The sequence below is a fragment of the Anabas testudineus genome, chromosome 7 (genome assembly GCF_900324465.2).
Source record: "Anabas testudineus chromosome 7, fAnaTes1.2, whole genome shotgun sequence".
Taxonomy (NCBI): domain Eukaryota; kingdom Metazoa; phylum Chordata; class Actinopteri; order Anabantiformes; family Anabantidae; genus Anabas; species Anabas testudineus.
The window spans coordinates 24,661,810-24,676,186 of NC_046616.1; the positions used below are offsets into that span (position 1 = coordinate 24,661,810).

Consider the following 14,377-nt stretch of genomic DNA (forward strand, 5'->3'; position numbering starts at 1 on the left):
GCCGATACCCATCAGCTGCGTCAGGAGTCCCACAGGCCTACCAGGCCTGATAAGACTCCTTCTTCAGCTTCAGAACTGAATTTAAAATTCTTCTCTTCACATATAGATCCCTTAATAATCAGGCTCCATCTCATCTTAAAGACCTCATAGTTCCATATTTTCCCAGCAGAACTCTTCGTTTTTCGAACTCTTAGAGTGAAGGTTTATTTGTGGTTCTTAAGGTTTCCAAATGTAGAATGGGATATCCTGTGCCAGCTCCCATTTCAGGCTCGGGAGGCAGACATCCTTTCTACATTTAAGACTAGACTTTAAACTTTCCTTTTTTATAAAGCTTCCAGTTAGAGATGGATCAGGTGACTCTGAACCATCTCTTAGTTATGCTGCTTTAGGTTAGTCTGCTGGGGGACCTCTATAGGTACACTGAGTACCTCTTCTCTCTCCTCTATCCATTCAAATGCTACCATTGCATGTCATTACCTTTGTGTCTTCTCTCTCCCACAGTTGTGCTTCCTCCTCTCTGTACTTTTCTGCAGGTATCCTGGGTCTTGAATGCCCAGTGTTTTTGGTGCTTGTTGTTGTTTTTTGTTGCCTGCTGTTCTTTTCTCTCTCCTCTTTCCACTCACCCCAACAGGTTGAGGCAGATGGCTGCCCACCATGAGCCTCGTCCGGCTGGAGGTTCTCTCCACTGTTGCCTAAAGCTTGCTCAATTAGGATTGATGGGTTTTCTATGAAATTTTCTTTACAATTATACTCTGTAAGGTCTTAAACCTTACACTCTAAAGTGCCTTGAGATGATTTCTGTTGTGATTTGGCACTATCAAAATAAAATTGAATTGAATTGATTGTGTGGAGTAAAGACCCTTTTATTTCTTAACATTGAAAAAAAATAAATGGTTTAAAATGATACAGAAAGTTAGATCCTCTGAGTTGTCTTGCTCGACAGCTTCAGCACCCAGTTGTGGTCCAAGCACTTTACACAATTCTTGCTTCATTTTCATTTTGCTTCCCTTTTGGTAACTCTGCTGAGAACATCTGACACATTTACATTTATTTGGGAGGTGTCTTAGGTTTCCTTTGAAACTTTTTTCTTTAGTTCAATCATAATCTCATAAAGTCTTACATCACTGGAGCTTTTCAAATGGCTCAATAATTCTGAAATCAAGTAATTTACCATAGTACATTCTTGTTAAATGAAGCTCAGAAGTGCACTGTTTCTGCTGTCATCTTTTTCACCTCCCCTCATAGTTGCAAAGCCAAAGCTACAACTGTGACATTAGGGTTCTGTACTACCGTAGCAATAGCAGAGTAAAGTGAGATGCTTTGGACCATTTAACCATAGGCAGTAGGGAATGACATGTTTTTATGAGTAATAATAATAATGAATGCTTTATTGATCCCCTTGGGGAAATTGTGGGTGGACCGCTGCTAGATTGTATGTCAGCGCTACACTACGGGATTTCGGTGTCTTGTCCAAGGACACCTCAGCAGGTAGCCAGGAAGAACCAGGAATCAAACCACTCACTCTGAGGTTCGTAGGCGACTGCTCTACCCCCTGAGCTACAGCTGCCCCAGTAACTTGCTTTGCCCTAGGTAAAGACTCACAGATGTAGAGTATTATGGTGAACTGGTGTGTTTAGACGCTGTCTTCCCCACCCTCATTCATCACTCAGGTTTGTTGACGGTGAAGTGATTGGTTGCTTTACACCCCAGGGAGCCCTCGTGTCTGTGTTTCCTTCTGGCTCTCCTTTTTAGTTAGTCCTGCCGGAGTCCCTGCTTGCACTCTACACTAAATGTACATTCACATCATACATTCTGTTAGTGTGATCATACCTAACTGTTATCTCTCCTCTTCTGTTCTCCCCTCTCCTCTCTCTTTCCCTCTCTCCCTCTTCCTGTCTCCCTGTCAAGCTACACATGTAGGGTGTGGTAAGTGATGGTAGGTTCCACTCTACTATGAAGATGTTCCTGGCTTCGGCTGATGTTGACAGCTGTTGTCTCAGGTCTTGACTCAATGGCAGTTGCTCGATAATCCAGGACGGGATTTTTCTACAAGTCTACCAGAGCCTCCAATATCTAAATGGACTCCATATTAACTTAAAGACATTAACTATTATACTGGACTGCCTGCTGCCTAACATAGTATGTAATCACCCATATGAGGATGGGTTCCCTGTTGAGTCCGCTTCCTCTCAAGGTTTCTTCCTGTTGCCTTCTCTGGGAGTTTTTCCTTGCCACTGTCGCCCTCGGCTTGCTCATCAGGGACAATCTAATTCATACACATTCACTGTTCATATAAACTTTCATAGTTTCTTTGGTTGTGTAAAGCTGCTTTGCGACAATGACAATTGTTAAAAGCGCTATACAAATAAAATTTAATTGAATTGAATACACACACTGAGAAATGAAACAACATACAATAAAAAACACAGGAAATTCAGATAACTAAAGTATATGTTGTTTATAAAATTCAGATAAAATTAACTAAATAAGTTGTTGTTCTCTTACTGATATTGTCAACAGAATGACACTGACAATTTACTGCAAGAAAATGAAGCTTTTTATTTGAAAGCAAATTATGTATTGACTTTTTATTCTACTGAGCATTAAGTACAAGATGGCACACTTTTTCATACTACTGAAAAAGAAAAATAAACAATAGCATAAAAATGTATTATATAGAAGTTATGCTGAAATAAAAAAAAACAATCAGGGATTGTAAAATTAAAGGCGAGCTATTAACTTTTGCAGCAAGCCTCAGATTAAGTGGAAGTAACAAAGACAAAATGGCAGCAGGAAAATAAATCCATTCATCAGCATAGTATGATGAATTGAACTTGAAGCTTGTGCTTCCTAAAATACTGTATTTTTACCATTTACATATTTGTTGCCATAAAGTGCATAATGACATCACTTTAAAACTTTGGCAATGAAGACATAATGGAATTACGTTGGAGGAATATTCAGTGGAATGACAATTATTCATGGAATCCCCTACATCTGTGCTTGAATTCAAGCATCTTTTGGCCTTTAGAATAACAACTTGGAGTAAGAAGAACATGTTTAATGGAATGTTTTAAATATATAATACTTTTGTTCCCTGTTACCCGCATCACAGTGTTGGTATAATACTGGATAAATCACCAAGGAGATATGGTAATTTGCATATGTAATTAGGGCTAATTGTTTCTTTATAGAATAAACGGGCTTTATTTATTTTCTGTATTAATTTAATTGGGAAAATCAGGACCAAAGAGACCCAAAAAATATAGCTAACAGTGTTTTGTTAACAATAATTTTTGATGTTGATCTTGGTGAAAAACAAAAATTAAAACAATTAGCTTTACTCTATATATAATACACAAAGGAGAAACGTGATACATCTGACAAAATGTAAAATCACAACTAGTCATGGAGCCTTCTTTTACTTTACCCAAGAAAATAATCAATAGACATGTTTCATTAATATTATTATTAGAAGCCACAATGTGCTGTGACTTTCTGGCACTGCTGGCACTCCCATCTCCACTACCCATCCCGGATGCATATTAATTACACAGTACTAAACAAATGTTTCAGCCTCATAAAAAGACAACAGACTGCTAATAAAGCAAATTTAAACTGCTCTGTTATAATCACAAAATTTTTAGGATTAGGATTAGCCCCTTGTGTTTCCAACTCAGAAACTGACAAAAACAAATCTGTATGACGTTGACAACGATATCAAGGTTCCATTTACTTGATTATTTTTTCAAATGTCCAATTAAGTGCAAACTGTGCAAATCTCTTGCATAAAAAGATTTACATGGCTGAATAATGAAGCATCTCACATTAGTTTTTTTATTCCCTATTTGCATAGTTTCACCTATAGTTTCTACAAAGTATGAAAACATTTGTCAATATCTTTGTTGACACCTGGATACACAAGTCCAAACCAATTTCAAAAGATTTTAAAAAAGAAAGATAAATGTTTGTTTTATGAAGTCCATCTGAGAAAACCTTAGCTTTGAACCAGGAGGTGGTTCCTGCAGAATGTGGACATTTAACTTGCACCTCCAGGGTGCTTCAGTAGCCTGAAAGCTAAAGGCATACATACTCACATCTAAATTATTGGAACAGTGAGATACGTTCCTTTATTTTTGCTGTAGACTGAAAACATTTGGGTTTGACATCAAAAGATGAATATAAGACAACATATCAACATTTCAACTTTCATTTCCATGTGTTATATCTAGATCCGATACACAACTAAGAAGATAGCACCCTGTTGTTTCAACCCACAAGTAATGGAAAATGCAACTGACAGGTGTGCTTTGTTGCCCAGGTGTTACATTGATTATTCAAACAATACAATAAATTTCTATGCTCAGTTTCAGATTTGAGTTTTGCCAGTTCAGGCTTCATTTATAATTAAAAGGTTTGATCAACATAAAACTCTAAGAGCTGTCTATTAGTGAAAACAAGCAATTATGATGCTGGGAGAAGAAGGAAAATCAATCATAGCCACAGCCAGTACAACCATTTGGAATGCCATAAAGAAGAAAAAATCCACTGTTGTACTAAGTAACAGACATCAAATGAGTAGACCAAGGAAGACAACAGCAGATGATGACAAAAAACATTGAGAGTCTCCAGACTAAATTAGAGCATGCATCTTTAGAGCATGCATTTTACCTGCGAAAGAGGAGACTGAAGGGAATAACCACCCAAAACAAACAACTGAAAGATGCTGCAGTGAAAACCTGGGAAGAATCCTAAAAGAATAGCAATAGCAATAGGTTGGTGACGCCATTGGATCATAGGCTTGATTCAGTTATTGCAAGCAAAAACAATTGCAATTAAATATGTTACATGAAAAATAGGTGGGTTCAAACAAAATGTGTTATCTTTTAAGTTGTGTTTGAGATCCAGATGCACCTAGAACACCTAGAAATAAAAGCTGAAATGAAATGATCTTCTGTCTCATATTCATCTTTTGATGTCAAACTCAAAAGGATTCAATCTACAGAAAAAATAAAGGAACTGACCTCACTTTTTCAATACTTTTGGAGAAGAGTGTACTATGCCCTTTCCGGGTTTCAGGGTATAGTATCTGCACACTGACCTTCTCTCACCACATTTCCTTTTGTCAAAAATCCCCAAAATATATTTAAAAAAAGAAAATATACTAGAACACCCATCTAACCCCATTGTACAAAAATATAGAACTGACATTAAAAGCACCTTTGTCCAACATTTACAACTGAATTTTTTGTGACAGCTGGATATCATGCCAACCGTATTCATGCAATCACTAGTCCAGTGTTTCCCACAAAGATTTGTTCTATCTGCGATGGTAACATCAAGGAAGCACACACCCAGGCTTTCTTGAATTAATTATGAAATAATACTATAGTAATACTAATAATAGGGCAATATGGTGCCCCAATACAAATATTACATTTGCACAGTAATTTATTATTATTATTTATTATTATTAGCTTAGCTATTAGCAGGGTTTGCTAATAACTTATTTGAAGAGCTGGGCTCTTCAACTGACAGAGCTGACAGTGACAACTATTAACAGGTGGGTTGGTTGTTGTTCTGAGAGAGAGAGAGAGAGAGAGAGAGAGAGAGAGAGAGAGAGAGAGAGAGAGAGAGAGAGAGAGAGAGAGAGAGAGAGAGAGAGAGAGAGAGCGAGCGAGAGAGAGAGAGAGAGAGAGAGAGAGAGAGAGAGAAATTGGGAATGATCGAATGAATCAGTTCTATACTATTTTAGTACATGGAGGTCAATGATATTGTGGCCACAAATTAATCATCGTGTATGGAAAACACTGAGTCTATGCAAATACTAGGAAGTAAACACTGGTTCATTTGAGCTACTTTGCAAAATTAAGATCCAGTGTTCAGACAAAAAAAAAAAAAAAAAAAAAACATCGACACAACAAGCAGGTATGTTAGAGTGAGTGTGTGCTGTTTCATGTACAGGTGAGAGAATAATTTACAGTATAAATGATAGTTACTAGGAGGCAGGATTTTACTAGCCTAAAACGTTCAATCACAGTGGTATTGATTTCAACCATTTATGGATGGACCACCAGTGTGTTGGCCACAGAGTTAAGTTATGATCCTGTAAGAGGAAATTAAAGTGTCAAAAGAGTTGGCATTTTGGTGAAATTGGCTTTGATGTTGGAGACACATATACTTTTAGAATGAATTCACTTAGTACAGCACTAACAATCCTGCTATGATTCACTAGCAGGATTAGTAGTGCAAGGAATCTTTAATGTTAGGGTCATGGATCTGTTATCTGTATAAGCACAGAACATGCTGAGATTTCAGGAAGAGAGTGATTTGAGTTTGTGTCTGACTGATGATTACAATTGTCTGGCATACACTGAGCATTCAAAAACACTCATCAACAAACACACATCATTAGTACAGCACAGAGAGACAAAAGTCCTGAGAGGAGAAAGAGGTGATCACTTGAATGCTGACTGCAGTTCTTTGAAAGCAGCTCGTCTCTGTTTCTGCTCCTCAGCATTCTTCTTTTTGGCCTCCTGCTCTTGGCGAATCTCTGCCTCAAATCGGTTGGACTCACTGATGGCATGGACCTGTAACAAGGAAACAGCTATCAGGTAAATGTGTGTAGCCACAATGAAAGTCCTTAAGTAACAGTTAATAATCAGTAATTGTAAGTAACTAGCATACTGAGAGAAGGACATTTTGTGTTGCTCGAAATTGCAGTTGCTATACTGACAGCCCAAATAACACTCAGAATCAAACAATGACAAACTAATTACCTAACAGAGCATAAGACATAGTTGAGCTGGGAAACAGAATGAAGCAAATTTGTCAGAAAGTTGAACAACCAAACAAGTATTTAGACAGTGACACAACCTTCATCTGACTGTGTGGATAAGAGTGTATCTTCTCCTCACATATAAAGCTCCATCATATTTTAAAGAACTCATAGTTCCATATTTTCCCAGCAGAACTCTCCGTTCTCAGGCTGCAGGTTTACTTGTGGTTCCTAGAGTTTCCAAATGTAGAATGGGAGGCAGAGCCTTTAGCTACCAAGCTCCTCTCCTGTGGAACCAGCTCCCAGTTCAGGTTCTGGAGGCAGACACCCTCTCTCTATATAATTTTTTATACAATTATACTTCTTACACACTGTAAAGTGCCTTAAGATTACTTCTGTTGCAATTTGGCGCTATACAAATAAAATTGAATTGAAATTTGAATTGAATAAGAAATATAAGAATTTCAGTACACCAGATAGTTAATTAATGAATCTTATTAACTAATCTTGTGAGTAACTAGTAGCAGGTGATCGTACACAGCCAAAGAAGGAAGACGCATCACTCTGTTAACACCAATGGAGAAAAGCCAAAACAGTAATACGTCCTCATTATAGAAGATCCTTTCATGTCAGTTCAAGAAATTTAATTTAAATGTTTAATTAATCATATTTCACAATCATAAATTTAAGTATTAGCTCAAACCTGGTAGATAAACTATTGGAACATTAGTACGTAACATAGGTGCTTATTCATCACCATTGCCATGCAGTGACGATTGGCAAGATTAATAAATATTATACAGTGACAGTGGTTGCACAACTGATTGTCCCTGATTAAATAAGTTGTCTTGGAAGCCAGTTGGACCAACCACTGTAGCTTAACCCTTAGCAAATACAATGTAGATGTAGGGCAGGATCATGCTGCTCTTTGCTTGCATGTCATCCCCTACACAATCAGAGATGTCAGACAAATTTAGGATAAGAATATGAAAATGTACTTGTATGAGGTCCAATGTACTGTATTTTGTTGAGAAAAAAAAAAAAGAAATTTGGTTTCAGTTTACTTTGGCTTCAAAGAAGGTCTTGGCTCCTTTGACCCCTTCTGTGGAGACATCGATTTCAGAGAGACGAGCAAGGACACAGAGGCCACTGTCCTCTGCCAGCTCTCCTGCTGCTGCCTTTCTGAAGATGAGCAGGAACTTGGGACAGGAAGAACAGACAGAAATAGATTTATATCTATTTATATCATTTATATCTATGATCTACCTACGTTTGTTTCATTGTTCAGCTGTTGCTGTTATACTATGACCCACTTTCCATTGTTGAATGTTTTGTAAATTGTTATCACAGTGCTAATAATGTAACGAAATATGGTCAAGCCAATAAAATCATTTGAACTTGAATCTCAATTTGATTTGGGAATATAACGTACAGAGACCGATTTTAAACTGGTTTTCATGTTTCACCTCTCTGAAGCTAAGCTTGTTGTCCAGGTCCTCGTCCACCTCTTTGATCATGTTCTTCAAACCAATGTGTGTCTGTGGAGCACCAAGCTTTTCCATCATCAGCTTCAGCTCCATCAGGTCAATGTAGTTGTCTTTTCCAGCATCAAACCTTCATAGATTTAAGAAAAATGAAAAAAGTATTTGCAAGTAGACCCAAACCACACAAGAAAATGCCCCCCACAGCATAGCTGTAGAGGTGAAACAGAGTGTTTTCCCGTAAATCTGTCACATTTAACATAAACAGGTGATTCTTTAATAAAATGTTTAGATAACTATATGATTGATTATGAACCTCTGCAAATATTATGCAAATTATTAACTGTTAAATTAAAGAAATCAGGCATGCTCTTTTATGTTGTGTGTCTGTGTGGATCTAGTGTATGTGTAGCAGAACATTTATCAGAACACACTTACACAGTTCTAGTTTACATTTCCAAGGCACTGAAAGGGTCGGTTCCCACGACTTGCTCATCAGGGACAATCTGATTATTATGATTCACACACATTTACTGTTCGTATAAACTTCCATAGTTTATTTGGTTGTGTAAAGCTGCTTTGTGACAATGACAATTGTTAAAAGCACTATACAAATAAAATTGAATTGAACTGAATTGAATCGTAGAGGGGAAATGTGAACATGCCAATGACGTAGTGTTACAGGCAGGTACAAAGGAAGAAACTATCAGGCTCTAGTTGCATAAAATACACAGACAAATAAAAAAATATAAAAAACAGTTGGGATGAAACAAACCAATACAATATATACAGTATGGCTGCACAATATCAGGAAAACTTGTGATATGCAATAACATATTTACTGTAAATGTGGTGATGCCGGTATGATTCGCAATATGTTAACAAATGTTGACGTTTAGTTTTAATGTGTTTCTGCTTTAGGTTTGCTTTGTCTGACTTACTCCAGACAGTGAATAGCCAATGAACACTGAAAATGAAAATCAATTGCTTAAAAGTTTTGTGTATTAGCAGTAACTGAAATGGCTCTCATTACCACTCTGACTTTTTCATTGAGTTTTCAGTTTGAGTCTTTAGTGAGAAAATGAACAGTGAAACTCAAGTACGACTCCGTTGTTCCACTAGACCACAAATGTGCTGTATTGGCGTAGTTCTCAACTACAGTCCAATTCGTTTATTAGACTTGCAGCCCTGTTTATTCACAGTATTCATGGGCATCATGTCCTTTTACCAGATAATGTGTGATGGCCTCCATTATTACTTTGTGGCATTTGGATGTCTTTTCATAAGGTGTAACGCTTGCTGTACTTTGAAGAATGGATGCCTGTGGGACTGGTTTGCTGCTATTGGTCCTGACATTAGCTTTTTTTTGCAGTGGCTAATGCTACCTTTTTTGAACTCCTTATAGAGTTATGTGTGGCTGTGAAGATTAGTTGCGTTTCCAGTAGTCACCAGTTCAGCATGACTTGCACAGTACTCGTGTTTGTAACGTGGTCTCTCCTGTATCCAAAATATCCACAAATACCAGATGTGCTGTTCTTTTTAGCCACAAGCTCATCTCCATCATCTGTGCTGTCCTCCATGGTTCTCTCACTCCCTCACGCCATTACAATGCATCGGCCTGCCAGATATACATGCACTTGACCTTTGTCACACTCATTTATACATCAGGAAACAATGGGGAGTATGGCTTCATTTTATTGGCAATATACATTGGTATGCAGTGTCGAAATTCATTGCACACAAAATTATCGCAGTGCAAGGACTCTTTTGCAATATTATTGTTGCGCATGTTATTATCGCGATAAAGATACATATTAGATATATTGTGCACCCCTAATATACAGTACATTGCAATAAACCCATAGCTTCTGATTTTGCCAAATGTTTGCAGTATTTGTGCAAAAGAGTCTTATAGTTCAACTACTGTATATGGTACTATGCTGTCAAGTAGAGTCGGACAAGGTACATTTAGCTCACTTTATAAAATAAAGTTCAGCTGCAGTGCAGGTTTTTGCTGCTTGTTGTTGTTTTTTTGTTGTCGGCTGTTCTTTTATCTCTCTTCTTTCCACTTACCCCAACTGGTCGAGGCAGATGGCCACCCACCATGAGCCTGGTTCTGCTGAAAGTTTATTCCTCTAAAGGGCGTTTTTCCTCTCCACTGTTGCCTAAAGCTTGCTAAAATGGGATTGTTGGTTTTCTATGTCATTTTCTATATATTTATACTCTGTAAAGTCTTAAACCTTACACTGTAAAGTGCCTTGAGATGACTTATGTTGTGATTTGGCACTATACAAATAAAATTGAATTGAAATTGAATTCCTTACTCACTACTACAGTATATGCTGCTGAAACAAAGTAGGGCTCAACAACTGCATTCAGCTCTGTTGCCTGTTGAATTGAGGAAGTCCCATGAGGTTGCATTTCCTATTGCAGGTGGAGTTAATGTCCAGACAAGTTTATTGTTTCCTGAACACCCACTTTCTGCTCTAAAGACAGGCTGAAGCTGCCAGATAAGCAGTTACTGACTGACTGCATGACATGCATGTTATCTATGGATCTATGCATCCTCCTCATATTCAACTTCAACATGAATATAAAAACTTTCAATAGTTGACGCTAATCTCTGTGTTGTAAAACATATTCTACTGTATGTCTTCCAAGTTGGTCTCACTGGTTGGCAAGGTTCCAAATCTATTCTGGTGCTGTGGAACCCCCAAGAGACTTCTGAGGAAAAAAAAAAAAGAGACAGAGGGCCTTGTTTTCCATTAAGGAAGATGTTGTGGAGGAACTTCAACTGCTCTGTTCATAGTACTACAAAGGTGCTTCCATTTAAAAACCGTTTCATTTTTCATTTTGTAAAAAAATAAATAAATACATTTAAATAATCCATCCAAAGGAGACATTAGCAGCAGAAGAATGTATTTTAACAAAATCTGTCAGAATAATTCACATTGATCCACATGCTACAGTAGCTTCTTTACATCATCTCTAGGTGCTCTTTGTGGGTTAGTTCTCAACGCCAGCCAATCCACTCAGAGGATCAGGCCCACTGAAGCATCTCTGATTTTGATATTGTAGTTTGGCGCATCGGCGGGATTTTTAAGCAATTACACTGTGCAGTATACACAGTCTTATTGTGCAGAAGTTAGCTCAGTTGGTAGAGCAGTCATCTATAAACCCCAGGGTAACTGGTTCGATTCCTTGCTTTATGTTGAGGGTCAAGACACTGACACCCCACAGTAGTGGTGTCATCTACTTCAGCTGTCCAAACAACAATTTCCAGCAAGGGTGATCAATAAAGCATGTTTTTATTATCTATGAATGTATTAACATTACTTTAGCGGACACTTCCTTACTCGTCATAATGAGGAATCCTAGTGCAATGGTTTTAACTCACAAGATAAATGCTAAAGCTATAATAAAGCTGTACTGTCTGATTAGGTCTAAAATAAGTTTTGCATTTGAAATACCTGGACAGGTCTTGACATGACAAGAGCCTGGAGAATCTGGGAAGCATTGCACAACAACAACCAAAAGTCCTGCACACGAAAGAACAAAGCCTCAAATTCAGCTTGACCAACAGTTTCCCTCATAGAAGATTAAAACTCTTCAGCTAAAACCAGAGCAGCAGAATAAACAAACATGTTAGAATAATTTTACTCTTCAATTATAGAGGAATTACCTTGTTTCTACCTATATTTGCTCTACACAGCAGGCAAATAAGAGGAAGTAGCCTGCACAATGAATCTCTCCTAAACATACATTTCATCACTGCTGTTCTGAAATGTGTGCTGCTAAAAGTCATATGACTCACTCTGCAATGGGGCGAACTGGCAACAAAAATCATTTACTTCACATAACCCAAATGTGACATGTCAAATTCCCAACAAGTCTACCAACCAAACATTCTAATAATTCTCACATCTCCATCCTTCTCATGCAGCCTGTCTACCTGCTCCTTTCTGCTGCAGCCGCCAAATAACCCTGCGATTGAGGTGGAATGTTTAAACTTCACTTAACAACATAACATGTTGACTTGCACAGTACAGTCAGCATTGTGTCAGCTGGTCAGAACAGAAACCATTTCCTGTGTCTACTAACAGAAAATAGTTGTCACTGTATTAAAATTATGTTTAAATCTTTCATTTGCACATTAATTTGTCCTGAGTTTGCTACTCTACTGTCTTCTCTCTCCATCCCTTAATCGATGGTAACACATTTTTCATTAAGATGTTCCCATCTTCCCACTGAACTCTAAGTCACTCTAATCTTTACATATCATTGGCCAAGAATAACATTAGATTACAGATACAATACAGGTAGACCACAGTCACTGCCATCTACAACGGTAAATTCTTCATTCGCTCTAAGGCAGATTCAGATTGAATCATGTGAGAAACAGGTCTAAGGGAAGTTGATGATTTGACAGGCATTTTTCACCACTGCATTACCACCAACAAAGCAATCCCTCCAGCTACAGAAAACCATGAGTACTAAAGATTCAACCCATTGTATAATACAGCTGTAAATATGGATTATTATCTTCATGAATTTGTTCCCTCTATTTCATCTATTTCTCAGCTCACTTGTGAACATGTATCCCTTTATTTAACCACTGATTCATGTCTATAAAATCTGTTCCTGGGTTCAAAGTGCTGTTTTAAACTTGCATTGTGTTGTTCTGTGATGTTGTTCTTCTATCCAGTAGTAAAACACCCAGTATAACTAGATCGTTTCTGTTCCACTAACATGGGGCCCGCATGAGCAACTTGATCACTCAATTTCCTTATATGAGCAATCTGGACGTTACTTCCTTGATAAAGCCTAACGCAGTGACTCATGAAATTTCAATGGGGAAGCACTGTCTTGGAGACATTTGGTAAATTTAGCAGCAGAATCAGGATTCAGATGAACTGTCACAAACTCACGTTTTGAACATCTTCTCCATGTCTTTGATCTGCTTTCGAGAGAACTCCTTGAACTCGGTGTAGGGGTTGAAGACCTTCATGCTGGGCTGGCACTGCTCACCGTGCCCTTCGTTCAGCTCTCCGCGCCGCAACAGCTTAGCGCCCAACTCCGAGTCTGCGTTGGCCGTACTAGCTTTCTCTTCGGAACCATTCTCATGTCCGGGGACGTCCACAGCAAAAGGATCCTCAGTTCCTTCCTCGATCTGCAGACGACGGCTAAGCTTGGACGAGAGCTCGTCTGTAGCCATTTTCAAAAAGCGTTTTCCAACTTAACTGCTACACTAGAAGAGGCTGTTTCCCGAGTATATGGTTAGTTTACGGGTAGTTGTGACAAATGCGGAGACAAATGAATGACAAAAGGTTTGTTTAGCGTTTTGTTTGCAGAGCATAAACTCCGAACTCTAATACCTGATAAATGCCTCTACTTCAGGATATTGCTGCTTCATTTGCTACATACGTGCCATTCTCTAGCCTCGTCACGCTGTCACCACACCTTTTAAAGAGATAGTTCACAGTCTTTCAGTCGCAGGTAGGTGGGGTTGGACTTCCACAGCGTCCATCTCCGCCCACAAACAGTCCTCTAACAGTGCCTCATTCAGGACCAGTAGGATTTTCAGACTCTAGTGAATGCCCCATTGAGTTCTTCTCCTCGTCTAAAAGTTGTAAGTTATGCTTCTCACAGGCTTCTTGTTAAATTATAACCCTAAAAAACAGGAATTCTATTTATAGATAGTCAATGTAATATTTCTGTAAACAAATGAGTCAAATATGTGTTTAAAGGAAAATGTTCATTTATTAAGGTTCTTGTCTATAAGTCCAAGGTAATCTAATTCAACAGATTTTATAGTTAACTTTAAAGTAAATCTTTATCAATGTGAAGGCTGAAAGATAATTTCACAACCTCTCTGCAATTTTTAGTAAATTCGGTAGTAATAAGATTTTCATTTTGTCAGATTTACTGTCATACTATCCCTATTTCACAAACGAGTATTGCTTATTGACAAACACAACTTCAGCCCACATGTATGCATTTATCAGGAATGTACAAGAAGAGGAATACAAATCCTTCAGTAACTGGAGTGAGAAAAACTTGTTACTGAACACCTCTAAAATCAAGGAGATGACATTGGATTTATAAAGGACTAAACACC

General features: G+C 38.0%; 1 protein-coding gene across 1 annotated transcript; it reads right to left on the reverse strand.

The window, feature by feature from the left end:
• Nucleotides 1-2,539: 2,539 nt before the first annotated feature.
• efhd2 (EF-hand domain family, member D2) lies at nucleotides 2,540-13,728 on the reverse strand. The gene is made up of 4 exons (XM_026367671.1): nucleotides 13,188-13,728; nucleotides 8,245-8,392; nucleotides 7,843-7,977; nucleotides 2,540-6,590 (listed from the first exon to the last, which is right to left on the reverse strand). Exons 1-4 carry the CDS (start codon nucleotides 13,472-13,474, stop codon nucleotides 6,459-6,461), a joined length of 702 nt encoding a protein of 233 aa, XP_026223456.1. The 5' UTR covers nucleotides 13,475-13,728; the 3' UTR covers nucleotides 2,540-6,458.
• Between the last annotated feature and the right edge of the window lie 649 nt (nucleotides 13,729-14,377).